Source organism: Harpegnathos saltator, unplaced genomic scaffold, assembly GCF_003227715.2.
Source record: "Harpegnathos saltator strain DR-91 unplaced genomic scaffold, Hsal_v8.6 scaffold854, whole genome shotgun sequence".
NCBI classification, from domain to species: Eukaryota; Metazoa; Arthropoda; class Insecta; order Hymenoptera; family Formicidae; genus Harpegnathos; species Harpegnathos saltator.
The window spans coordinates 135,001-162,300 of NW_020230709.1; the positions used below are offsets into that span (position 1 = coordinate 135,001).

The following is a 27,300-nucleotide window of genomic DNA, read 5'->3' on the forward strand; positions in this document are numbered from 1 at the left end:
TCCACCGCGTTATAATCTCGGTCGTTCGTTTTCCGGCCGACTTCCGCGCGATCGGACATAATCGGAAGCGGAAGAGGATCCGGCCGTGAGGAAATCGCTGTGTCACTGCGGCGGAAGCGAGAGCCGTAGAAAAAGAGAGAGATAGAGAGAGAGAGAGAGAGAGAGAGAGAGGGAGAGAGGGAGAGGGAGAGAAGTCGTCGTAGCCGTGGCGAGCGCGGCTCCTTGGCGGAAAAAGCGAGATGACGCGCCACAGCGACGTCGCTCGACGGGGAGATCACGACGCGCGATCATCGGGGTTGACTCTTTGGCAGGAGGGTAGTTTCCGCGCGCTCGCTGCTGCCGTACGCCCCCGTGCACCGTCACCGTATGTCTCGTTCCACACGAACGACGGTAAATAGAAAGAGGACGGAGCTGCGCGACAGGCTGTGAGAGAAAGGTGATCGGGCGGGCGAGAGGGGGAAGGAATAGCCGCGGACGCGGAGCGAACAAGTGGGCGAAAGGGTGAAAGGGTCGGGCAGAGACGGCTGGCAGAGTACACCTAATTAGTGCCATTACGGACCTACTGTTTTGCCAAATCGTCACCGACTTAATATTGTCCGCGGCGGCGGCTGGCGCGGCCCTGCATCCGGCGGACGACAATTCTACCGGTAATTGGCGCATAGTACGTAACGGGGGACTGCATTCAATTAGTTTCGTAAAAAAGCGCGGCAGCCACTCGCGGTAACGCCAGCAAATGAATGGAGGCTCGCCCCTTCGCCCCCCTGCCCCTCCGCGGGTCTTCTTCAACGGGAGCGCCCACCACCTTCCAACGTTCGCTCGTTCATCGACATGCACTACCTACACTTCTTCCTATACACGCATACACACATACACACACATAACACACACACACACACCGCTGCCGCGTCGCTTCTCCCGCCGTGCCGCCGCCATCGGTCTCTGCGATCGTTTTCATCCCCGTTTCGCATGGAACAGCGCACGACTCCAAGTAGAATCGCGTCGATAAGGGATCACCTTCTTCCACCCCCGCTATTGTCGCCCGATATCGCGAGAGCCGTCTGTGATTTCCTTCATGCGGTCGAGAATAATTCCTACTCGGCTGGCGGAGAATTAACAGCCGTCGCGCGCCCGACGACGTGACGGGCGTTCGATTACGTGGACGCGCGGCGCGGCGGAGAAAATCGATGCTCGTAAATACGAGCGATGCGACCGCGAGCTAAACACACGGCCGCGGCGGAGACTCTCGCGGAGATCCTTGCGACATCTACTTTCGCGCGGAGCGAAGGATCGGTGTATGAACTCGCGTATTTTTGTCCCTCAAAAATATGGATGTAATTTCGTAATCCGCCGCGGCCGCGGTCGCCGCCGAACGCGTGACAATCGTTTCATAATATTTCAGGACTTCCCGGGGCCGAAACTGTCGCGCACGTGATCGAATGTCTAGAATCGCGTATCGCGCAGCGACGCGCGAGATTTACGTCGACGATATATTTTCCGATGCTGCCTAACTCGGAGCTTACAAATTCCACACGCGCAGCGTCCGTTCGCCCACGCACGCACGCACGCACGCACGCCACGTACACGTCTGGCGATGTTTACCCGCGCCAAGTACCGCATGCACAAGTGCTGTACTTTTTTATGTCGAGCAAAATGCTATCGCAACGGATCGAAGAGTTACAAGCGATTACGACGGATACGTTGTTCGGTCACCGCGTGTGGACCGCGACACATTTTTTACTCGAGCAAAAAAAAGCTCTCGCTACTCGTAGCCCCGTGTAATAGCAAGTGAATCGCTTTTTCTCTTCCTCTCCCACTCTTCTCTCTCTCTCTCTCTCTCTCTCTCTCTCTCTCTCTCTCTCTCTCTCTCTCTCTCTCTCTCTCTCTCTCAATCTCTCTGTCTCTGCCTCCAACTCGTCTCATTTCGTTCCCCCAAGTGATCTAACGTTTTCGGAGAGATGAAATGCATAGGATAGTGCCTTTCAGCGAGTCTCCTCTCGTCGCGATATTATGAGCCACACGTCGCGCGATCGTACATAGCCTCGTTTGTTTATTCCGAGCCGTTGTAGCCAGGTCGCTTGCCGGAAAATTCCGGCTTTCGTAACGTTCGCGAATACGAAGAAGCGATTTCCGGTCGAGAGACGTCGAATGCACCGCGGACCATTATTACCGTTGCGCACGTTGCTGCACGTATGACGCAGGTATGACTCTTTCCCCCCCCTCTCTCTCTCTCTCTCTCTCTCTCTCTCTTTCTCACTCTCGTATATACGAGGAAAGGCCTGATATTGGGCGATGAGTATTTTTCCTCATCTCGAAAGCATCTCCCTCGGCGACGGGGCGTAACGTCACCGCGACGCTCAATAATGCATTTCACCGCGACAATCCAGCGTGCACGTCATTAAAGCCCGCGGGATCGGGTCGGTGTTGCGACCTGAGCGAGATGGAACAAGTGTCGAAAGTCTCGTGTCGGTAAATTGCGATTTTTTCGAACATCGTGACGCGCGCCGTACGTCTGCCTTTTTATCGCCACCTCGCCCATGTGGCGTTTTTCTTTCTTTTTTTCTTGAAAGCCATCCGACGCGTTTCTCTCACGCTCCTTCTTCTCCCTTTCGTATACGGCGCACGGACAAATGACCTTGACCCGAGCGCCTTTAGGCGTGGTTAATTACTGTGAAAGTCTCCCTACGAGGATCAAGACTTCGTACGAGCCTGGAACCCTCGTGAACGTTGAGAACGTTGAGAGTCGTGGAACTAAAGTTTAATTTCAGCCCGGAGAGAGAGAGAGAGAGAAGATACCTGCCGATTCGACGGCGATACCCTTTTCTCGGTATCGAGAGCGTGCGCGACCGCCTACAGGTAGGCCCTCGTTATTTCAGCTCGGCGAAAGGATCGTCCTGTCGCTCCCTCGCCTCCCGTCGCGGCGTCACACGCATTCTTTCTCCTTCTCTCCCTCTCTCTCTTAGTCTGGTCCTTCGTATAGGCACCATTTCATTACGTCTGCTTTTCTCTCCAGGCCGACCCTTTCAAAGGACCTTGATACCACCCGTTCCCGCGCGCGCGCGCGCGGGGCGTGGATTTAATAAAATAACTTATACCGAACTCTCCGGGCGTTCTGAAGTTACCGAAGGGCAGCGGGCGCGGGAGGGCGCGCGCGAGCCGAAGCTAGGTCGTAAGAGAGATCAGCAACTGCGCGTGGGAGGAGCGCCGGGACGATGGAGGAGCGCAAAAGTGAGAAGAAGAAACGGCGAGTGGAGAGACGGACGGAGAAAGAGATAGGAAGAGAGACAGGAGGGAAGGAGGGAGGGAAGGAAAGGGAAAGAGAAAGAGACGGCAACGTATCTTACTTTCCGCATAGCGACTGATATCACAGGGGGAACTTTTAGTTCCGCGCTTACGACGGTTCAACTCGGAAGAGAAGTACGGTCTTATCTGGCCAAGTCCGCGCGCGCGCGAGCTGCGTCCTCATGCCACTATCTCTTTCTCCTCCACCTTTTCCTGCTCCTCCAACGTCTTGCTGCAGGTTGATGCAAGCCGCTTCCTACGGTCTCCTCGCAGCTCTCCGTGCTCGCCGGAGTGCGCGTCCACCTGTCGTACGCTTTAAACGTCAGCCCCGCTACTAGCGTCGCGCGAGCGCGTGTTAGGTTTTTTTGCCGTAATTAAGGTCCTTTGATCTCGGTAGTTACGGCGCTTACGCGGCCCGCACAGCTTTGTGTGGTGTGTGCGAATTAAGCACGCTCGTGGGGATAACTTCTTTATCGTCGGTCGCCTGGAAAAAAAAGAGGACACCACGCGCGCGGAGGATCTTCGCGGCCGGTGCGCGGGCAACGGCGAAACAGTCGCGTTTCGGATCGTGTGTTTGTGTCCCTTCTGTCTCCTCCTCCCTCCGTGCTGTGTAATCTCTCTAATCGAATTCACATTTCCTTTATCTCCGTCGTGAAGACTCAGGGATTATTCCACGTGTAACGTCTTTGTTCCGTTACAGTTCCTTCTTTTTTCTTACGCCTCCACGGCGCTCTTAAGCGCCGCTAATTCCTCTCGGCCGGTCGGCGAGCACGTCGTCGAGGAACAAAGCGGACGCTGGTAAATAATAATTACAAGCCACGCTCTCTTTCTCTCTCTCCCCCTCTCTCTCTCTCTCTCTCTCTCTCTCTCTCTATCTTTGTCTCTCTTTAGTCCTGCGCGATGCGGCGCAAGACCGACCCATGCGGAAAGAGTACACACCCACATACACTCTCTCTCTCTTTTTTCTCTCTCGTGCACGTCGCTTCCGCTTGAATATCACGCACCATCCCCCGCAGTTTCCGTCCTCTTTTTTTCGTCTCTTTCTTCTCTGTGTTTTTCTCTTTTCCTTTCCCTCGGTTCTATTTTTTTTACCAAACGTCAAAACGTTTGCTGCCGGAAACGCCGCCAATTCTTGCCGGCGGTTGTCGTCGCGGCGATTCTTCAAGCGAATATATATCCGCGCCGTGCTTTCGACAGCGGCTCCATACAAAAGCGCGGCGACACCTGCGCGTAAATTTTTTTTCCCCAGAGTCGGCGGGTCGTCATATTGCGGAGCGCGCGGGACAACGGTTTAAAATAATTTAGAAGCACCGCACGGAGAGGTGGAACGGATAGAAAGAGGAAACCGTGCGAGTTAACGGTGGTTCTCGTTGTAGTGTGCTCGCAGTCGTCCCGTAGCCATCATCGCCGCCGCCGCCGTCGCCGCCGTCGCCGCCGCCGCCGCCGCCGCCGCCGCCGCCGCCGCCGCCGCTGTTGCCGTCATCGTCGTCGTCCTCGTCTATGTCGACGAGAAAATAATGAATGCATGAGAGGATCCAGGGGTGAATCGGGGCGGGGGTAGCACACGTGGTGACGTGTCGTGCGCACGTGTTTGCTCACCACCTCTTGCACACCTCTCTTCACCTGCACCTGCACCACCAGCATCCCCCAGAAACAGCCCTCCGCGACGGTCACCGCCACCGCCATCGCCACCGCTCGGCACCGTCACGCATTCCTTTTTTCCTCCCCCGCGGGAAAACGCCTCTAAATATTTACGCGACGGCTCCGCGACCCATGTATGCTTGATTTTTGCGACCGTTCGGTACAAACCGGTCCTTCCCCGCGACGCGGATCGCGGTTAAGTTACGAGGTTTGCGCCAGGAAGACGGGAACGTAGTCATTACGTAGCAGCGGCAAACAAAGGAACTTACGAGCGAATTACTCCTTCTCCCCCCTCTACTTCCTCCTCCTTCTTCTCATCTTTCTCCATTTTCTCCTCTGTAGCGTAGGAAAAATCGAGAATAAGAGCTGCAACGGAAGGAACGACTGTTTGAAAAATAACACAAAGACTCGAACGAGTAAGACGTTGGAGCGGATGATAAGGCAATTTGCAAACTGAGGGCAACTAACGGCGTGTAGTATTTAATTGGATGGGACTTAATTTATTTGGTTTCTTAACTCTTTTTTTAACGTTAACCTAGATATTGCTTCATATCGCGATAACTTTCTCGCTTAGACGATCGCGTAAACTTCAGCGGACTTATTTAACGTCCTGAAATATACGTCGGAGTGATAAAATGTGTTTTGTACTGGTTGCACTCGCTGTGCGATAATACGGGGACATAAGGTCGTCGTTGTGACGACGTCAATAAAAAGAAATATATAAAGGTCTTAATGTATAAGGATTAAGGGAGAGGCCTGGCGTCGCCGTTAGTAAACTTTGTGCAAAAATATAAAAATTACAAGTACGACACTGCGGAGATAAAGGAGGGAGGGAGGGAGGGAGAGAGAGAGAGAGAGGGAGAGAGGAGAGGAGGAATAGAGAAAACAGTTTATGCCCAGCTTGTTGCGAGTAGCTCGCGAAGAGACACGCAATGCCGCGATTTATGATAGCGGAACGACGTCGTTGTTTACTCGCGCTGTTTCATTAATAACAGCCGCTTGATGCTTACAAGTGCCGGCGGCCACGCGCGTATCTCCCTTAAATAAGAACGAATATCGCCCTGTATCGCAATTAGTCCAATCGTTAACGTTATTAATTAACGCGCACCTGTTTTGTCTTGCGAAACATTTCGAAAACATAATCAAGACCGGCGTCAAGAATCGAAACGGCAATCTAGATTTATCGGAAACGCTTACGAAATTGCAATCTGCTTACTGTGTGACAAAAACGAGTCAGAGCTTTCGTTTCTCACTATGTCTGCGTTTTATTTTTAATTTTTAATTCTGACGAATTAAATTTGGTACACTCACATATAAAAGATATTCTATATGTTCGACGAATGAGTTCTTTATTAAGCCGAAAATTGGCATAAGTGCAACCTCGCCGAATCGAGAGCTCGGAGAAAAGAAAATACATTTCGGCGGTATTATCGAGCGGTATCGGCGCGCGAGAACGACGGGAGAAATTAAATAATATTACCAGAAGCAAAAGCGAAGTGCGCGACGGCGAAGTTGAAAGAGTTAATAAAGACTCGCACAGGTTCCCGTTTGGATTGGTCCCGGAATTTCGAGACTCTTCACGGCATCGTATGATTAGCGTCGCGGCGTGAAAAAAAGAGAGGGAAGGGAGAGGCGGAGAAAGAGAGAGAAAGAGAGAGGATTTTGGTGAGAGGAAAATCGGGTCGGCGCTCGTAGTGCTCCCGCCTCGGCCTTTCTCGAGTGCCGAAGAATGAGTTCGTTGGACCGTGGAGAAACGTGACTGCATAAAAGTAGGATCCACTTTAAAGGTCTTTGATCCTACCCGTGTCTATCTCTACTAGGAATATATGCGTGCACACAGTTCACGGGACAAAGTGGAATATGGAACGGAACGGAACGGAACGGAACGGTCGTTCACGGGGCAAAGTGGGGTAATATGGAAGAGGCGGCGTGTTCGAGAGAGCGCATGGACGAAGGTGCGAGACGAGACACCTCCAGCTCGTGCTCCAGCCTCGCCTCGCCTCGCCTCACATTGTCCGTGCGAATATTATTTCTGTATTTACCGAAACGCGCCACCGCTATCCGCTATCCGGCGATAACGCGAGCTTGGCCTTACTGCTCTTGTATCGGGCTTAGAGAGGAGGTCGGCGGAGCGCCGGCGATCTTATATCTTCCGCCAGGTAACGTACATTCGCGTTACGCCGCAGCCGCAATGGCCCGCTACTCGCGCGCGCCCGCAAAGAATACTAAATGCAAAACGTGTTCCGCAATTTGTCTGCCTTTATGCGGCGAGCGGAGATACAAATTTCGGCGAGCATAAAGCTCGCGCGATATATTAAACGGCGCGGAGGCTGAGAGGAGCGCGCAAGGGAGCGCGGGAGAGAGGGAAGAGGATGGAGGTGAGCAACGGCGGATCGTGTCTCGTATGGATATCGCGCCTCGTCCTTAACCCTCTTTCACAACTCGTTCAACTTTCAGCGTTACGTTTCTTCGTGAGCCGTCGAATCCGTAATTCGTGCGCGCGTGCGCGGTTAAAGTAAACTTTGCATTAAAACGGTAAAATGAATAATTTATTTTTCGCAAATCTCAAAATTAATAATGGTGAGGAAGAGATGAATAGATAGATAGATAGATAGATAGATAGATAGAGAGAGAGAGAGAGAGAGAGAGAGAGAAAGAGGAAAAGGAAAAGAGAGAATTCCGAAAACACTGGCGAATAAATGCCGGGAGCCCGGCGGAATAAATTTCAACGACGAGAGGTCGAGATTTTATTTTATTGCGACAAAGAAATTATGCTTAATGTCAAATGAATTGTGTTATGAAATGTTAATTGAACTCGTGATCGCTGCCGATATTGCTCTTTGCGCTATATATCGTTACATCGCAACGTGTATTTCGACGCGGCCGACCAGAAACGTGACCCCGACGAACCCTTGAAACTGGCTCTTTGTCTCCGCGCGCGCGCACGCGACTCTTTGCATTCGAATTTCATTAAACTCACGGGAATAGCCGCGTACGATCTCCTGGCAAGATATCCTTGTCGAGGCATTTTATCCTCGGTGACGTCTATTCACTAATTTCACGGGACGCGCATGCACACGCGGCCGGCCAATTGCACATCCTCGCGCGTCGTCGTTTCAAAGTCGTCGACCGGCGCCGAATATATCCGCACGGGTCAGCCATTCTATTTTTGGCAGCGTGCCGGGTGACATTAATCCTCGGAGACCGCGGACATAAAGGTAGGTAGGTAGGTAGGTAGGTAGGTAGGTAGGTAGGTAGGTAGGTAGGTAGGTAGGTAGGTAGGTAGGTAGGTAGGTAGGTAGGTAGATGGGTAGATAGGTAGGTAGGCGAGTGAACGAGAAGAGAAAAGTCCGCTTCTCTCCATTTGGATTCGTCGCCGGGACGAAAATACCCCTTTTGTTTCTTCTAATGCCCGCCCTTTCTCTGCCCCCTCCCTCCTCCCCAGGCCTTGGTCCTTCCATCCCTTCCGTCGTCGCCCTCGTTCCCGCGCCTCCCCCACACTCCCGCCCCCGCCGGGCGTCCGTTTCAACGTCGTTCACGCTGCACCCCACGTCGTATAGCCCCCCTCTCACTCTTCCTTCCTTCCTTCCTTCCTTCCTTCCTGCACGTCCCCCTCCGACGGGGGTGTGCACGGCGACCAGAATCTGCGGCCCTCGTCGTGTTTCTGGGATAATGAAAGGACCGCCGAAACGAAGTCCATTGACGACGCAACCGACCCGCCTCGTTTAATCCGGCCCGGAGTACACCGGAATCCACTATATCACGCGGAAATAAAGAGTTTACCGTCCGTCGCTAAAAGCATCACTCCGCGATGCGTCCGGGAAATTCCCGGGACCCACTTCCGCGGTCGCGCGGAACGCACAGAGCCTCGTAATTATGCATCGCACTTGCCGGCTACCGCCGCGCTGGCCGCTTAGACGGCGCGTTGCGCCACCGCCGTCGTTAGTTTTCTCGTTTTCATTCCGTGTGGCGAACGTACACACGGGAACGTGTACGTGTGTGCAACGAGGGAGAGAGAGAGAGAGAGAGAGAGAGAGGAAGAGAGAGAGAGAGAGAGAGAGAGAGAGAGAGGAATTTATTAATCGAAAATTCTCTCTCTCTCTCTCGCTTTCTCTGTCTCTCTCTCTCTCTCTCTCTCTCTCTCTCTCTCTCTCTCTCTCTCTCTCTTCCTCTCTCCCTCCCTCCCATATGACACTCACGCAACCGAATCCCACCGTAGGAATAGTCGAATTATCAAGACAGTATATGGTAGTCGCGGCGAGCGTTCACCGCGTGCTCGCCGCCAATGCGCGCGTTCCGATCTCGAAATCGCTTCACGATGAAAGGGCAGACCCCGGGGCTCGGTTCCGGGGTCGAGGGGATTTCCTCCGGCAGATACCGTTAAGAATTCCGTTCTTTACGAGGGCTTCTAGAAGCGCCGAAATGACCCTTGGTATCCGCGCGGGCGCGCGCGCGCGCGCGCGCGCTCGGGCCATTACCATTGCGGCGAACTTCCTCGGTTACGAGAGCGACACATTTCCGTTTTATTGGCGTTATTAGGCAGACAATCCCCTCTCTCTCTCTCTCTCTCTCTCTCTCTCTTTCTCTCCCTCTGTTCAACGGACGGATCGCGGCACGCCGTCGTGAATCGCGGACCGATCGAATCGAAATTCCAGAGGATACACGACATCGGACCGCTATATTCGCCCCGGACGGAAGTCGAAGGCCGTCGTCGCTTTCAGCGGCCGAGGGCTATCCATACTCAGGATGCCACGGTGATCGTGTGGAAACTGTAAGTCGCGGACGTGAGCCATCGGCGATACGTGATCCTGCGAAGTGGACGATCCCTAGCACGTTCGGCTATTGCAAAGTAAAGCTGGTTTACTCACCCCACCCGACCTGAAGCACCCTTTAAGCCACTATCCACGATACATGACTATCGATCGAGCGTTCGTTTGAAAAAGAGATTTCCCCGCAGACGGACGGACGGACGGACGGACGGCGACGCGCGTCCGTGCCGTTAAAAGTCGGTGGTGGACAAGAGTCTTGGGTGTAATCGAGAAAATGTACATTGTGTCGTAAAAAGAGTACATCAACACGCACGCGATACGTGCAAATCGCCGATGTGCGAATGCAACGTCTCTAAAACGCTCGACGACCCGTTCATTTTTGAGCTCATCGCTTTTCGTCGCGGGAAAAATCACGCGGCCGTTTCTCGCGACCGTGCTCGGCGAGACAAGGCCGTTAACTCGCGAAAAGAAATTATGTATAACAGAGATCAGCCGGCGAGTAATACAGCGAATGTATAAATGTCGCGTTTCAAACCCGTTCCCGCCGCCGACTTAATTTCACCCATGGCTTCTTCCGTCCAAAGTTCGGTCGCAAGTTAGGATATGATAACGCGGCGAGCTCGATTATCCGCGCGCGGGGGAATTTATTTGAATATTCTTTATTTAAAGCGTAACTTTCCAATACTTTGCGGCGACGCGCTGGAAGTCACGAATTTTCCCTAACGTGTTCTGTGTGAAATGCACTGAATAATCCAACGTGCCCTGAACAGCATACTGACGAGAGAGAGAGAGAGAGAGAGAGAGAGAGAGAGAGAGAGAGAGTGCAAGATAGAGCGAAAGAGAAAGAGATAGAGAGAGAGAGAGATAGAGAGAGAGAGAGAGAGAGAGAGAGAGAGAGAAAGAGAAAGAGAGAGAGAACGAGAGTGATGTTACAAAAAATAGAAATTTAAGAGCGTACCATCAAACGCGAGAACCGTAAGTACCTTTGGGGCATATTAAATTGTACGACGAATTAAATCCGACGGAATTTTCATTACGCAGCCGGTTCCACATCGCGTCAAATTCATCTCAGCTTCTAATAAATTGATGACTTACAATGGTTTATAAATGGGCACTTGAGTTTCAACGTGGTCGTACAAGCATTGAAGATGATCCACGCAGTGAACGTCCAAAAAGCGCATCAACACCAGAAATCATTGAGCAAATACATGTTATTGTTTCTGAAGATCCAAGTGTGACTACGCGTGAAATTGCTCATACCATAGGCATTTCAGATGAACGGCTACGGCATATTTTGCATAAAGAATTACAAATGAAAAAGGTGTTTGGAAAAGTGGTGCCGCATACATTAACGATTCAACAAAAACTCGCTCGAAAGCAAATTTCTCAGCGTCATTTGGATCGTTTTAAGAAGAATAAAACCGATTTTGTGCGTCGTTTTATAACTATGGATGAGACTTGGATCTATCACCATGATCCTAAATTGAAACAGGAACGTTTACAGTGGACTGAAGCTGGATGTTCAACAGCTCCAAAGCGAACAAAGCATGAAAGGTCGGCAAAAACGGTTTTGGCATCAGTTTGTTGGGATGCTAAAAGGATTTTGTTTATCTGGAAAAAGGTAAAACAATTAACTCTGAATATTATTGTAACCTTTTGGATCAATTGGACGTAAAAATTCGTGAGAAAAGTCCTGGTTTGCAGCACAAACAAATCATTTTTCACCAAGACAACGCACCTGCTCACACAAGTGTTTTGTCAATGTCTAAATTCAATGAATTTAAATACAAATTGCTTGATCATCCACCGTATTCGCCAGATTTGGCACCCAGCGACTTCTATCTGTTCCGAAACCTGAAACAATTCCTCCTCGTGGAAAGCCGTAGAGGCATATTTCGCAGACCTTTCAGAAACACACTTCCGCGATGGAATAAAATTATTGGAGAGCCATCGGGCCAAGTGTATTGAAGTTAATGGAGACTATATTGAAGAATAAAATCATTCATTAGAATTTGATATTCTTTATTTCAGTTTCGCTCCGCGAAAACTTTTCACGCAACCTGTACTTTACGTAAATTCTGCACTTTCACGCCGCGGTCGCGGCAATAATGCACGATCGGCGACGACTTGAATTTTCCGAAGGACTCGCGCGATACATGGCGTGTCGAGACGTCCTCCATTCGTCGTCTTCGATTCGCGTTCACTCGAGCATCGAAGGGCCGCCGCCGCCGCCGCCGCCGTCTCATAGAAAAATGTCTATGGGAAAAGCGTCATCGTGCGGAAAAAGAGTGATTTAAGGAAGTTTGCCGACATACGGCGGCGCCGCGACAGCTGTACGCGATAGCGTGCTTACGTTTCCACTCCCGTTTTAATTTCATCCACGGCGTCGGGCGCGGCGGCGAAAGTTTTGACCGCGGCCGCCCCGGCGCACTTCAACGCTCTCGCACGAGCATTTTTGCACAGTGCCGTTGCATTATGCACACGGCACCGGGGCGATATTACGGAGCATCCATCTTGAGATCCGAAATGCGCCGCTACATTGCGAATTATCAAACTAAATTTTATCGCGACGCGCGTTCGCCGAGATTATTTCCGCGGAATCGCCTTCTCCCTTTTTGTTCTCACGTTCGCCGCGTTCGCCCTCTCTTTCGTCCCGTCACCTGTCCATTCTCACCCTCTCGCCTGTCTACCTGGAACGACTCCTTCGTCCACCGAAGCTTGAAGCTCGGAGTCGTCGAAAAAGCCCTTCCTACCGGGGAAAAGTTTTTAGAATCCCGTCGGGAAATTAAAAGTCCGACGGTGGCGCGAGTCGATGACAGCGCTTCGTTAATGCGAGAGTAAACTATGAGAATATCTTGCTTGTAAAAAAGGAAGAAAGCTGGAGAGCGGAAGGGAGGAGAGACGAATGGAAAAGAAAGAGGCTCCGTGAAGTCAGGTTAGAGATTTCGACGGAATCCTGATGCTCGACGGGGATGCTTATCCGTGGAAACCGGAACGTCCACAGCGACGAAGGAACGACGAGCGCTCGCGAGATTGAGAACCGACGGACCGAATGAGGCCACGACTAATTTATCGAACCTCCTGCGAGAACACGGCACAGTCGAAGACACGTCACTGTCACGCCGCCAGTCTCGTGTTCGCGCGAAGACGATTTGCGCGACACGCGAAATCCTACGCTATGACGATGTACGGACGAAGGAACAACACTCGTCATTTGTCTGGGTTAGGTCTTACGTATTTATCGTTATTGGTTTACCAAAGCACGACGGCACGGCGACGATGACAACGTTCAGTCTCAATGTCAAGCGTCTCGGTTTGCCCTTCATACCTATTGTTCACTGGAGTATCGAATTTTCTCAGGTATTAAAGTGAGAATGACACCATCTTCCGTTTCCGATAATTGTGTCGTGTCTTTTATCGGGCTTCCCCCGCGGGATTTCATACCGAAATGCAAACGCTGTAATCACCATTGGAATGTCGAGGGAAAAGGAAAAGAAAGAGATAATATAAAGCGTCGCGCGCTCTATGGGTTGCTAATTATTCCCTTGTCAATCGCGCGGCAAATTAATATAATTTCTCGCTCAATCGCGAAACGAGCTATTGTCGCGCTCTCCTCGCCTCCATTTACCTCGACGAGTCTCCCTCGATTGTCAGTTACATTTATTTCGGTGTCCGCGGAAAAAATTTTTCGGAGGGACGCCATTTTCACGAAGTCTCCTAGAATGGAACTCGCCAAGTATTGGATTTACCGTTGCCAACGATACTCAACCTTAAAACGCCCCGAATATCGCATGCATTTTTCAGAGCCCCAAAATCGAAGGAACAATAATAAATGTCGCGTTACGAACATCGTCGCTTGATGGATCTCGCTTGTTCCCTCTCATCGCAATCGCGACCCGACCGAAAATGCGAGAAGAAATTTCGCTCGCTCGCGCTTCTGGCAAACTGCCGGGGATCCACTTGGATCCTCGTCGCGCGAGCGTTATTTTTCGCCGACGCTCCCGCGCTCTGCAAGTCCGGTGCATCGTTCATCGGGAGCGACTCGCGGCGATAACTTCCCGAGAGTCGCGCTATCTCATTACGCGAAACTTAGGTCGAAAATTCGCGCGAGGCGACGCCGCGCAGCCTCCAGTCGGCGTTCCCTTTCCCGACTACGGCGACAACACGCAAGGATACTGATTTAATAACGCGCAACCGTGGCAGGGAGGTGGCGGGACACCGGCGTGGTACGTGACGACGGAAACCGAAGACAGTCGCGGGCGCCTCTTATTTCCTCTTTTCTTAACTTCATTTATCTAATACTTTCAGAAGACAAAAGCTAGTTACGACGAGCAAACAGCGTTGCATCGCGTTCTCGGGGTTTAAGTAACAGACAGACCTGTAAGACAGACAAGATCTCTCTTCCTCCCTCCCTTTTCTCTCTCTCTCTCTCTCTCTCTCTCTCTCTCCCTCTCTCTCCCTCCCTCTCCCTCTCCCTCTCTCTCGTTACGACTCGAGACAACATAGCGGGTAGAGACGAGTCGCTGCGACATCTCGAGATATGTGCGACGCACCCTCGTCGAGAGACATAACAAGCTAGTCAACGCGAGAGCGTTTACAACTCGCTCGGTGCGCTTTTCGCACGAAATATCGCGAGCGATGCGAGAGAACGCGCCGGTCCTTGGCGTCCTGCGTTTGTTCGACGCGGCGTACGAAAGCTGTGGCGTTACGAGTGCATCGGGACAAAAAGAAATGACGCATCATGACGGAGGGTGAGCGCGACCAGGCGAGGTGGCGGATTCTGCGGAAAGGGAGGTTCGAAAGAAAGGACGAGGAGGATCGGACGGGCGAGAACGGACGGGGCGGGGAGGTGAGGGGGACGAGAAACGAGCGACGGCGGTCCGTGGTTACCGCGAACTACACAATAGTTGGCCGTCTCACAATGGAGCAGCCCAGAGCTGCGAGCGAGCAGACGGAATGAGTTTTTCCTTCGTTTCGAGTCGCGGGGACTATTTTAGTTTCCATTCTTTCGTTTCGTGCCGCGGCTCCTCTCCCTTCCTCCTGCCTTGCCGTCTTCCCTCCTCGCTCTTCGTCACCTCTCCGCCCCCCTCACCCACCGTTCTCTCTCTCTCTCTCTCTCTCTCTCTCTCTCTCTCTCTCTCTCTCTCTCTCTCTCTCTCTCTCTCTCTCTCTCTTCAACTTACCTTTTATCTTCCGCGCGTTTCTTGCGCAGTTCTTTTCTCACCGTCATTCGCACACGCGGACCCTCCTTTATTCTCGTCTCTCGGCCCTTTTCTTTTGCTCACGCGGCCGTCATTGGCGCGTCGCGACCGGCATCATAAAGTTATTATTTTACGGATGCGTGCGAGAAGAGCGAAAAGGGAGCGACGTGGGCTGAACCGGACGCTTTTTTCTCTCTTTCCTTCACACACTCTCTCTCTCTCTCTCTCTCTCTCTCTCTCTCTCTCTCTCTCTCTCTCTCTCTCTCTCTCTCTTTCTCTTTCTCTCTCTCCCTCTGTCCTTCTCGTCTCAGTTCCAAGAGCGCGACGAGAGACGAAACGTAGCCGATTCCCGACGGAATGCCCAAACGGACCGGAATTAATTTGTTCCCGGTTAATTTCGGCCACGGACGCGGACCACCTCGGCGTCTTCCAGGCGTGGCGGGGCCTCGACCTTGCGCGGCGTGCGCGGTGACGAAATCGAATTCCGTAACCGCAGGCGATAGAGTTAACAAGGTGAGCTCCGTTGGCGAGAGAGAACTTCGCTAATCCGCAAATTCTGATATTTAAACAAAAAGGAAAGAGAGAAGAGGAAAGAACAAGGAAAAAGAGTAATGGATTTCTTCTGTTTATTCTTGCGCTCTCTCCGTATTCTCGCACGCCTTATTCCCGCTCGTTCTCGATACTCCCGTTTCTCGTAGTAAACGGAAAGAATAATGGGACGGTCGATAGCGTTGCTGACGCAACGCAGCGGACTTTTTAACAGAGAACTGAATCAAGTATTACATAAAATTGTGCGTTTTCAATTCAGTTCTCGTTGCAGGCGCCGCGGCTTGCGGCCGCTTGATAAGCAAGCAAGCAAGCGCGTGCAGCCGGGAAGAATTATTTAATTAGAATTTAATTGGGATTAGGTTCACAAGTGAATAACCGTTATTATGACAGACCACCTCGGATAGAGGCGGAGCGCACGCACCGCCAAGGGCTGGTCAGGCTGACGAAAGGCGCGCGAGGCCAAAATTAATTTGTTTTCTAGTAATTCCAGACCTGCCCGGCTGAGGACCACCGGCACGATACTTAATCTTTTCGTCCATTAAAGATTCTCGGTGTTGGAAAGGGCTTTTTTCACGTCCCACGTCCGGTCATTTAAATACTGCCTTCGCCCCCCCCCCCTCCACTAGATTGTTTTACGAAATACTAAACACAGTTTTACCATAAGAGAGGATGTAGATGAATATTCAATGCGTCCATAAATACGAAACTGTTCGTTTAATAAATGCCTTTCCCAATCTGTGTGTTCTCTGCCGCGCGCGCTCGCGGGGAAAAATTACTTTTCGTCGACGAACGTTCCGCCGGTGATTTACACACTCGATTTACGCACGCGATTTACGCAATTTGGCAACGGGGAGCGAGAAATTATTTCCTTATAATTGAAAGGTAGCGACGATTGTATGTACGCATGTGTGCGCACGCGCGCACGGTCGGAGAGAGCAATTTGCGAGATCGTCGGATAAAAATGGTCGTTCGCAAGATCCCCCCGGTCGAGAAAACGGATCTGACAATCTTTGTTATGTTCCCAAGATCCGATAACATTCGAGGAGGGCAAGATCGTTGTTGGACGAAAGTTGCGATCCCGGCGAACGCAAAATATTATTGTTGCGCGCGTTTCATCGGATGTTTCCTCGTCGCTCGAACTTCTTCAGACGATCACGACCAGCGCGTCACGATAAAAAGGTTCCCACAGGACATTTTCACGCACTCACGTTCCGGTACACGCGCGTAATGTATTCCGGCTTCGTATCGGTACATCAAGAATCGTGAATATTCGTGAATTTCGCCAGGCGGACGTATCCGCTTAATCGCTAGATTTAAAGATTTATGGCCGGCGTGACGGCCGGCCCGAGCTACGCCATTCGAAATCATTTTTCGATTGATTATCACCGGTCCGCCCTTCCCCTCGCTGTCTCTCTTCCTCTCCCTGGTCCCTCTTTTTTGTCATCCCCCACGGAGCTGTCACGGGAAAAATATTTTCCGACCCAGCCGGCCGGCTTCAGGTGTGTATCTCTACGAATTTCGTTTCGCGAAAGAGCGCATTTTCGAGCTACAAATAAAACCAGCGCGACATGACAACGAACATCGCCTGCTATTTCTACCTATCTATTGACCTTTCGATCGCGAAGTGTCGAATAGAACGGAAGAGAGGCAACGCCGGCGGCCAGTGACGGCTGTGGCGGTGGCAGTGGCGTCGATTGAAGGCAACAACAAGTGCGCGAAGGAAACCAGAACAAGACAAACGAATAAAAAAAACAGAAAGGTCAGGCCGGGGCAGATACATTGTTAACGCGCCCCAATTATTTCGCACGGATCCGCTCGTAAATATTGAGCCTCCGCGGGCGGCGCGTCTGCCGAGCGTTGATATTCCGCGCTGCGCTTTCTCTTGACGCCTTTTGCACTCAGAGAGAGGCAGAGAGAGAGAGAGAGAGAGAGAGAGAGAGAGAGAGGGTGAGCGGAGAGAGGAAAGGAAGGGAGGGTGAAGAGAGAGGGGGAGAGAGAGACGCCTAGAGACATATGGAAAAAGCGCGCTCAGCCGCGCCGCGACACCGGAGTGACGGGAACAAAACGCTTCTTGAGGCTGAATCTAGCCGGAAGGAAACTTCAATCTAAGAATACCATCGTCAAGAGAGGCCGCGCGCAACGTCATTAGTGAGATATAATTTCAAAGAGACCCGACGCGCGCATAGTCTGGGGACGCTTTCAAATGACTTTTATTTGATGTCAGGCTACACGGAAAACTTTGATGATACGCCAGCCCAGGGTTGACTCGCGCGCTCCTCCGTCTGCCTCGGTCTATGCCGTAATAATATCTGCCTTGTGCACTTTGCGGAGCGAGAGTTTTCGTATCGCCGGTCTGCATAATGAGAAGAGGTTCGACTCGGCTCGGCTCTACTCTGACGTATCGGTAGAAAATACGACGTGATTTTCGGGACGAGCGTCGGTGATTTTCCGTGCCGGTCGGTTATCGTCGCGACATCTCATACGTCTGCGAGAGATAGAGAGAGAGAGAGAGAGAGGGGGGGGGGGAGGTAAAGAAAGAGAGAAAGAATGGAGAAAATGTTAAGCATCATATTTGTTCCGGCAACATAATTCGCTAATTATATTACGTGTAAACGAACGCTGCGCGATCCCTGCGAGTTAAAAACAACACGCGTGTTTTCCGCGAGAGGAAACCCGTGCACGAAAGCAGCGTTAATACGCGTATCATATAATGTAACGTCATTTTTCCTTTGTTTTCGGAATTGCGCGGCGTTCACTTATAATAGAGTCGACTTTAATCCCCGAAAATGAGGATGCATCCGTTACATTGGGGCGAGAGAGGCAGAGCCCGCTCCGCTCTCCCGCACTCTCGCAGTTTCATTGTCGGCGAAGTGAGCCGCGAGATCGGTGAAGCGCGAAAAAACATATACGCTCGTCCGGGGGAGAAAAAAAAAGGAAGATGTACCGCCGCTCATCTCGTTCATTAAAACGTACGTTAGACAATGCCGGATGGAATTATTTTTGGTTTATCGCGCCGCGCGCGCTTAATGAATCTCCCAGTCACGCGAGGGCGCTTTGTCGCACGAATTGTCGACGAATTCGCAACAACCGTTTGGCCACTGTCACGATGACTGCTCTTCAACGAAATGAACACGGAAGGACCCTCGTGACGAGTCGGGGGGAGGGGGGGCGGCGAGTCGCGTTTAATGAGAGGTGTCGCGTTCGTCAAAGACGGTGATTGCTGTCGATCGATACTGTCATCGCGGGGATTCAACATCGACGGCAGATACGAGCCCGGCTGTATCATTATGTGCGCGCGTAATGTTTCCTCGTGTTCTCATAATCTTCTCGTTGTCATCCGTCATATACGACACATATACGACACTGCGGCTCTTGACGATTGTTGACATTGTACAAAATATATAATGCGATTTTCTAAGATTTGTCTCGATCGTAAAAGCTCGTCGCGGTTTGTCGAGTCTCGATTCGACGTGCAAATCTTTTGATTACTCTCTTCTAATTAGTTACCCAATTATACGCAATCCCGTCGCCTAGATATTGCTCAAACTAATAATAACGCCACGCCAAACTCTCGTTCGGCCATCGCTCGCTGACTTTGGGATTATATCGCGAATAAGCGCGACGGTGAATATTACGGGCAAACGAGACAATAAATAGAGAGGCGTACTCACGAGCGGCGCGTACTTTCGTGCAAGTTCACATTTATTAATGATAAAGTCGACAAAGAGCGGCAAAGGTGGCTACGTAATCTCGCCGAGACAATTTCAGCACGCGCGCGCAACAGCTTTCCTCCTTTCGAGCATGTTCACTTTCGCGCGCTAACTTTCTGTTTGCCCGGCCTGCTCGGCTGCGCGTTCAAACGTAGACAGAGGTTCTTCAATGCCTTCTCCATTTCTTCGGGGGTGACGCAGCTTTTGCCGGCTGCAGTAGCCAAGTTCTCGGCTTCTTGCAGGCACTCGTCCAATATGCTCTCCAGGACGGCCGAGAGCACGGCCTGCGCTCTGCCGGATATGACGTACGCCTGACCTGCTATCCAAGATTAGTGCGACGGATGTGAAGAAATTGCTGGTAAAGCGAAACGCGATTAAGTCGCACTACGGAAAGATCCGCGACAACGATAGGAGAAAAGTATTATTTTCTCGCTGCTCGCGCGAGACGCCGCGAGCGCGCTTGACATTATGTGGCGTGTGACGTTTTCATAGCGAAACTGAAATCGACATAATTCGACATGATCGTTCTATGCGCGAAGATGTCCATTTATTTTTACGATCCATTGCCAATGAAAAGCTCTTTAGTATAGAGCTTAATCCTGTGTCGCGGGATGCACAGACGTATTATTATTTAATACGTTTGAACGGAAACGTCTGTGAGCACTCGAGAAGCGACACGGGAGAAAAATATCCCAGCAATTGTCATTGAATATTTCCCGCGATTAATGCGCACTTCCGGCGGTGTTATTGATTTCCCTCTGCTTCTCCTGCACGGGCGATTCGCATTTTTAATGCGGCGTCGGGCGGGGACAGGCTGCGGATGATCGGACGGATCCGCCGCGCGCCACTCAGTCTTCCGTGATTGCGAGAAGGGTGCCGCGGACGATCGATCGACAACGATTTCGGCCTCGCACTCCGCGCATTGGCATACATTTTTTATTTCCACATGGATGTATTCCAGCATCGACCCACATCCAACCAACCGCCCGGCGAATTCGAACGGTGGAGAATCGCGAGACGGCCGAAGGGCTGGAGAATTCGGCTGTTCGAGGGCGCGCTCGCGCGAGCACGCCGGGGAAAAGCGAACGATCTCGCAGGGAAAATGGTTCTTTCCGCGCGCGCGATGAAATATGGATCGTTTGTTACAACACTTGCGTATCGCGTATGTGCCGCGCCTTCGGTCGCCCTCCGCCTTCCAGCCGCAGCAGCGTTCTGGAGCGAGAACGCGACGTAGCCGGTTCCGGTAAGGAGATACGAGACACACACCGGCCTTAGTCGCTGAATCGGATAAATCGGGATCGCGAGCGAGACTCGCCACCTTCGTCAGCCGGCACGCTCACACTGTAATCGATCGATAAATAAAAACCAAACGGGCGGGCTGCGAAAAAAGGGCTGTAATCCACGCGAATCTTCGCCCGAGCGTGACGTCAGGCACAAAACCGAGACCGTAACGTTCGATGTAGCTCGCCGTCGCCTCGATTCTCTGCCCCTCCCCGTCCCCCTGCGGAGAGATGAAAACGATCGATCAAAAATTCAACAAAAAGCGCTAACACATGCAGCGGCGAACATTCGCTGCTGCGGTTGGGGTAACGCGCGGCCGCAGCAAACGATCTCGGTGTGTGTATCCCGATTAAAAATGTAACGATTACCAACCGCGTCGCCAGCAAGTCATCTCTGAAGAATGCGCTTGCACCGCGAGAGGGGAGAGTAGAGAGAGAGAGAGAGAGAGAGAGAGAGAGAGAGAGAGAGAGAGAGAGAGAGAGAGAGGATACGTCGAGACTGTGCCGGGTCGCGTTACAGTGGCCGGCGCAGCCATTACGTGATACGGCGCGAAATCGATCGGATAAGATCTCGGCGCCATAAAGCATCGTTATCGCACTCAATTATCTGGCGTACTTTCTTCGCGTCGATCGCGATCTATCGCGAAACGGAAAGGACCGAGAGACGGACAATCAGCAGGGAGACCTGGCTATATCAACGACGATACATCGCGCAGGACGCGGACATCCAATTGGCTGCGGCTAAAAGTCCAAATTCGCGCGCGATGCGCACCGCGCGATTCTTCCAACGAGACGACGGAGGAGAAAAGAGTGTTTCCCTCACGACGGAATCCGTGGCGAGTCCTGGAAGCCTTGAGCCGCCCGTGGTACAAAGCGGCGTCGCGATTACGCTTGAGACGCGACGACGCGCGCCGCATTTCTCCCCCGGCGAAATGTGCGGCGATTAAATCCGCGACGTTGTGATTCTCGCCGGCTTCGCGTCGGATTCTTCTTGCCGGAGGCTTCGGCTCGTCGTCGTTAACTCGTCTCTCGCCGTCCTGTGGTCCGTGACGCGGGGCGGCCGGGGGTGGGGGTGAGGATTCGCGTCGGTTTTTATTCAGCCGCTACATGTATCCGCGTATCAACGCGGATATATATATATATATATATATGTATATATAGGTACGGTCGCGTTTTATCGGCCTAGGTGTATCTCATTTCGTAAAGTGCGCGTCCACTTGAACGTTCGTTCTCGCGCGCGTCTCCCGGCCCCCGCGCGCCCCTCGGCTCTTATCCATCCCCTTCCAATCTTAACCATCGTGATTTCCGCCCGTGTCCGTCGTTCCTGCCCGCTACCACCCCCGAAATAATCTGTCGCAGCGTTTTTGCCGCGACTCGATGACGGCACGACGTACCGGAAACGATGCGGCCTCGATGGAGTGTACTGGCGCGCTCGCTCATCGTCCGCAATTTTCAAAACGACCAAACACTCCCCGGCGACGAATCGCGTCTCGAGATACCATTCTTGTGTGTATACCGAGATTATATTGCGCGTTCACCCCGCACACGAAGCACCGCGGCGGGATATGAGAGGGAACGTGAGGAGGGGTTGAGGGGCGAGAGAGAGGGTAGCGGGGGTGCACGTTCTTCTTTGAAGCTGTGCCGCCTCGTATATTGTACGATACGAAACGCGGGCGAGGAAGATTGTAATGGATTTTCGTAGCTCGGCAAGTGAATCGCGCGGTCGAGATGGAATAAGTGCGCGCGCGCGCATGCAGAGAGAGAGAGAGAGAGAGAGTCGCGTTTAATAACACGCGTCAAATTATCTTGCGTCAACCAACAATTATCGCGCGCGCGCGCGCGCGGTCGACGACGACGGAAGTCGGCACGGAGCGAATTTTCACGCCGAGAAATCCCCGCTTCGTGGATTTAATAATAACGACGGCAACGGCAAGTAACGATAAATTGGCGATGTAATACGGTCAATTTATAGGTTGGTTCTGTCGCGTGAGTCTCACGTACTTCGTTCGGAGCCGTTGCTGCGCAGCCGGACGATTCGTCGCCATCTGACGGGTCGATTCTTGCGACGCATCCTGCGGCCGCGAACGATGTGTCCTTTGAACTGTTAATTTTGAGGTATAAGCCACGAAATGATTCGAATGTGTAACGCGACTGCCGACCGAAGTGTCACGTCGACATATGAAACAAATGTTTGCCGACGTCACGGTTATCTCCATGACGTCAATTATGTGTGACATATTCTGAGCTCCCCCCCCCCGTTCCGTTACAGTTGCACTTGAGGATCGCGCAACTTCCATCTGGATACGAAATCTGGAGTATCAGTTTTTTTTTGTTTTCATGAATAAAAGATGAAGGGAAGAGAATAGAAACATGTTTGGCCCAAACGTTTACGTTTATTTCGCGTTTCTTAAAATATGCACATCATTCTGACTGTTGCAATTTTCGATGGCCCTCTCCGACGATGCAATATTTCTCCGTGGAACAACTCTTATTTCAAAATCGCAGTCACACAGAAGCTTCTTCTGTTTGGCGACGTGCCGCGGCATCTTGGTCGGGGCTAAGACAATACAATTTCTCTCCGGATACTCCTGCGCAGAGGAGAAAAATGCCGCTTGGGTACCGTAAGTGCGCAAACAACATTGTTTTACGCGGGAATAGAGGCACCGAATCGCCAGCCTTAGAATGCCGTCTAATTGCAATTTGATCTCGTAATAATGCCTCGTGACACTTCAATCTCCCGTGGACAAAAGGAACAAACGGCCACGGGTCCCGAGGGATCCCGTGGGATTAGAGTGAAGCGATGTAGAAGCGAATTTTCGACTCGGATAATCGCTCATCAGTTTCGCCGGGCGATTCTGCTGCGCGAAGTCATCGCTTTCAGTTCGCGGCCGCCGGCTATGGGTATAACTCGGCTCACGACAATCCGTTCGGCCGCGTTTCTCGCCGAGGCCCGCACACATTACGCGAAACGCCAAACAAGCACGCATTCCGCGTGCTGAACGCCGAGCGAGGTGGTAGCCGGGGTAACGAACTAGCCAACAGTCTATAATACCCCGACAAATCGTCCGCTCGTGATCGACGCGTTGCACGCGAAAAATCCGCATTCTGCGAGAGGCGGCAAGGCGAGAGAATGCGCGGCTCTCTGGCATATTTACGCCAGTTACACGAGAGACGCGGAGGAAACATCTGCGGAACGAAGCGATGCGCGCAACGGTATTACCAAGGATTGCGGTTACATGCTGCAGTTGATGCGAGACGACGATAGACAGGGGGAGGCCAAGCCGCGCGTACCAATCTGTGTCGCGTTCTAGTTTAACCACTAATTATTATGCATTGCCATGCAAATGGACAGGCATTTAATCGACTTCCCGCGCGCAATGCGGCGCGCGGGCGCGCGTCTCGCCATTCGTCGCGGAGATTCTTCGGCAGGGCGGCGGGCGGAGGCGTTGAAAAGCCTCGAAGAGAGAAAGAAAGGACGTGAGACGCGGCTTTCCGCCCCCGGGACTGTGTTGTTGAGACGTGTCGACGGCATCGCCGGCGAAGAGAACGCCACTTTAATCGTATTAACGGCGAAGACGAGCGCGAGAAGTAGGCCAGCGGGGGAGAACGGGAAATTAAAGGAATATTAGGAGACGGGTTATGAGAAAACAGGCCTCTCTCCCTCTTTTCTTCTTCCTTTCCTCTCTCTCTCTTCTCTCTCTCTCTCTCTCTCTCGCTCATTCTCACTCCCTCCCTCGCCCCGCCGACCCATCGCGATCTCACACCCTCCTTCTTACCGTCGGTATAAATCTTTTTCGTCGGGAAATTCGACGGCGCGCGAGATGAAATTTATGAACTCGAATGCCGCTAGGACTTTCTTGTTCCTCGTAAAAGGAAGAAAGCGGATCCGCGAGACACTTAACTCGGTAACTTCGGCGGGGTCTATGGGGAGAGAGCAGCCAATTACTTTTCCCGGGCGAAGCAAAGAGTAAAATTCGCAACGGAAGATCGCCGATACCACGGCTCGGCGAGAGCAATTCTGCGTTGACGTATCGCGCATCGAGTTTCTAAATGAAATATCCGGTTTCCGGTACATTCGATTGAGCGGGCATTTCAACTTTGTCGAAGGACTGCGTTATTAAAATCGACGCTGCTTCCTCCTTCGTGTTCTCGTCGCTTTCTCCCCTTCTCACCCCCATCTCTTCGGTACAGACGGTAACGATAAATAACGCGAGAAATAAGTCGCGCGATCAATTGAATGTTAGGCCGTCGGGTCGGCCGATCGCTACTGTAACGCGGCTTACGTCGGTGGAGCGTCGGTGGAGCGATCACATAGGAACATGAGCTCTTTGAGCCCTCGTGTAAAAAGCACGTCGTAGAAAAAGCACGGGGAAGAACGCGTTTATTTAGGGAATATCAGTTTCTTGCCGCGTTTCCAGCTGCAGTCTACCGCGTCAACTAATTCTCATGAAAACCCGTCGATGTTGCTTCTGTCCTTTTTCTTCTTTTTGCGCTCTTTCTCCCTGCCTCTCTCTGCTCTCTCTCTCTCTCTCTCTCTCTCTCTCTCTCGCTCTCTCTCTCGCGCTCTTTCTCTCTCTTTCTCTCTCTCTTCCCCTCTTTGGAATTTGCCTGCTGCATTACGCGCCGCGCCGTATCAAGCTTTTACGAGGAGCGCGATTACACTTTATGGCGCAGATCGCAAAATCTATATTCCACACGCGTGTTTTACAAGCTTACGCCATTTTCTCGTAAAAATTGACAAGAAGCGATTACCGCCACCGTCGTCGGGGAAGCTCTCTCTCTCTCTCTCTCTCTTCGCCGCTTTCCCTCTCCCCTCCTCCCTTTCAGTTTCATCCGCGCAATTTCGACGTGGCGACAACTCGGGCGCCGGGAAGCGTCTCCCGCGCGCGCTCGGCTTTCCACGTAGCAATTTGCGGGCCGAGGGAAAAACGAATCGGTTTCTCGCGTTGCTTCGGCGTGGGAAAAAAAAAAGGAAAGAGAGCGGGAGGGGAAGATACGGTCGATTCGACGGACGTAATTAGCCGCTTCCGTCGTCCGGTCGGGCGGGCGGACGAGCGAGGGGCGGGGGGGGGGGACGCCGAGAGGGGTAACTGGCGCGTCGAAAATTTTCCCTTGGAAAATTACTGGGTTCGCGGCTGCTCCCGGCGGGTATGACGCCGTAAAATTTCACGGTATCGTGCCGTGAACAATATCCCGATATTCCCCCGCTTTCGAAACCCACGTCGCGAATACGATGCCCTAAGGGCCCTCGCCATGGTTACTTTTGTTCTACGACCAGCGTCGGGCGCGCGCCGATCTCTCGCCACTTTCTGCTATACATTTCCCAACAGTCGAAACGTCAACGCGCGCATGCATGTGATGCGTTCGATGCGCCGCTAACGTGCACGTAACACGAAGCAAACGATCCGATCAATATGTAACGAGGCAAACGCACGCGGAAAGTGGACGTGTAAATGATACGTATCTGCGAAAATTACGCTCTCCCTGCGTTGCGTTATGAAGGGCTAGAATTTCTCAAATAACGCTGTCGAAGGCGGCGAAGCAATGACGGCAGGGTAGGGGGAGGGACAGGGCGGAGGAGCATGTATACGTTAGATACCATTATATCCGACGTATATGAATAGATCGCGCCACGTTTCCGTCTCTCCGGGAAGATTTGGGAATAAAAGTGACTAATGAACGAGAGCGGTCGGCGCGCATAAAAACCGTGATACAAAAGTGATTCCACGATATTTCGTCCGATAACGCTATCGGGGGGATCTTGGTGAAAATATGTTGTAAAATTTCACGATATCGTACCACGGACAATATCCCGATATTCTCTCCGTTTCGGAGCTACATTACCGATACGATACCGCAGGGGGTTCCGCTACTGTTATTCTCGGCCCGCAGTCGTTTGAGTTCACTACCGCGAATAAATACAGTCTTTCGCCGAGCAGAAATTTCGAGCATTCTGCACTCGCGAAACAAACGTATCATAAATAACAGCGCGACGCAACGCGACGCCACTCAAGAGGCCGCGGCGTCCGTCATCTTGTCGTTCTGCGTATCACGCAAATTTAGTTCGTCGTTGGCATCACCTTGCACAGGCAGACGGACATTTCCGATGGGATCGGGCGCGCTTTAAGAAACAAGTCGCGAGCACTTGGACGACAATGTCGAGATATCGCGCCGCGAAAACCGTCATCTGCGGCGCGTCAGCGACCGGGGGTGGGTCGAAAACACGAGCGGGTGCACTGAGAGTAATATTTCCTGGAGGATACGATCTAAAATGTTAATTCGTCGAATAGTGCAAAACGGGTGGGGTTCACCTAATTCACGGGATAGCCCGGGTGCAAATTAACGACGTCGTAGCGTCCTATTCAGGAATGGGATTAACGAAATACTTAATGCAATCGTGCTCAATCTTCATTTAGGTCGGGCATTCACGAAAACGAAATTAAGTCTTATGCAAGAATAACGTCTATCATTGTCAGAGGGAATAATTAATTCCCCCGCCTTTGATGCCTGAAATCGCCACTGTTCTCCGGGTAACAAGAGCATCTCGACGACGAAATTGCACGAATCTATTTCTAAATAGAATCTCTCCCGTTTAGTACTTTGCCTCGTAGGAGAGAAGACGTATATACGTTGAGAGAGTACAACGTATACGTTTGTGTGTGTGTGTACGCGAATGTCTCAGTTTGTTATTTAATTAGGAGGATAATTAATTAAGAGGGTCGGCGAGAATGATTGGCATGTACATCCTCTCGAGTCTGACGAAAGAAAAAAGAGGAGCGGCAATAATTCAGAACCTTCTCGTGTATTTCTCCAACGTCCAGCTATCTTTGAAAATTGTCGTTGCGGAGCGGAAAGTGTCTCGTAACACCTC

General features: G+C 51.9%; 1 protein-coding gene across 3 annotated transcripts; it reads right to left on the reverse strand.

The window, feature by feature from the left end:
• Positions 1–19,125: 19,125 nt before the first annotated feature.
• On the reverse strand, positions 19,126–22,651 carry LOC112590537 (uncharacterized). 3 transcript variants are annotated; one of them, XM_025307391.1, is made up of 2 exons: positions 22,431–22,651; positions 19,126–19,468 (listed from the first exon to the last, which is right to left on the reverse strand). In XM_025307391.1, exons 1-2 carry the CDS (start codon positions 22,498–22,500, stop codon positions 19,245–19,247), a joined length of 294 nt encoding a protein of 97 aa, XP_025163176.1. In that variant the 5' UTR covers positions 22,501–22,651; the 3' UTR covers positions 19,126–19,244. The 3 variants fall into 3 exon arrangements, 2 of the variants coding, with proteins under 2 accessions (XP_025163176.1, XP_025163177.1); XM_025307392.1 differs by having other exon boundaries at positions 19,126–19,465; positions 22,431–22,509; XR_003114294.1 differs by lacking the exon at positions 19,126–19,468 and adding an exon at positions 21,240–21,532.
• Positions 22,652–27,300: the final 4,649 nt, after the last annotated feature.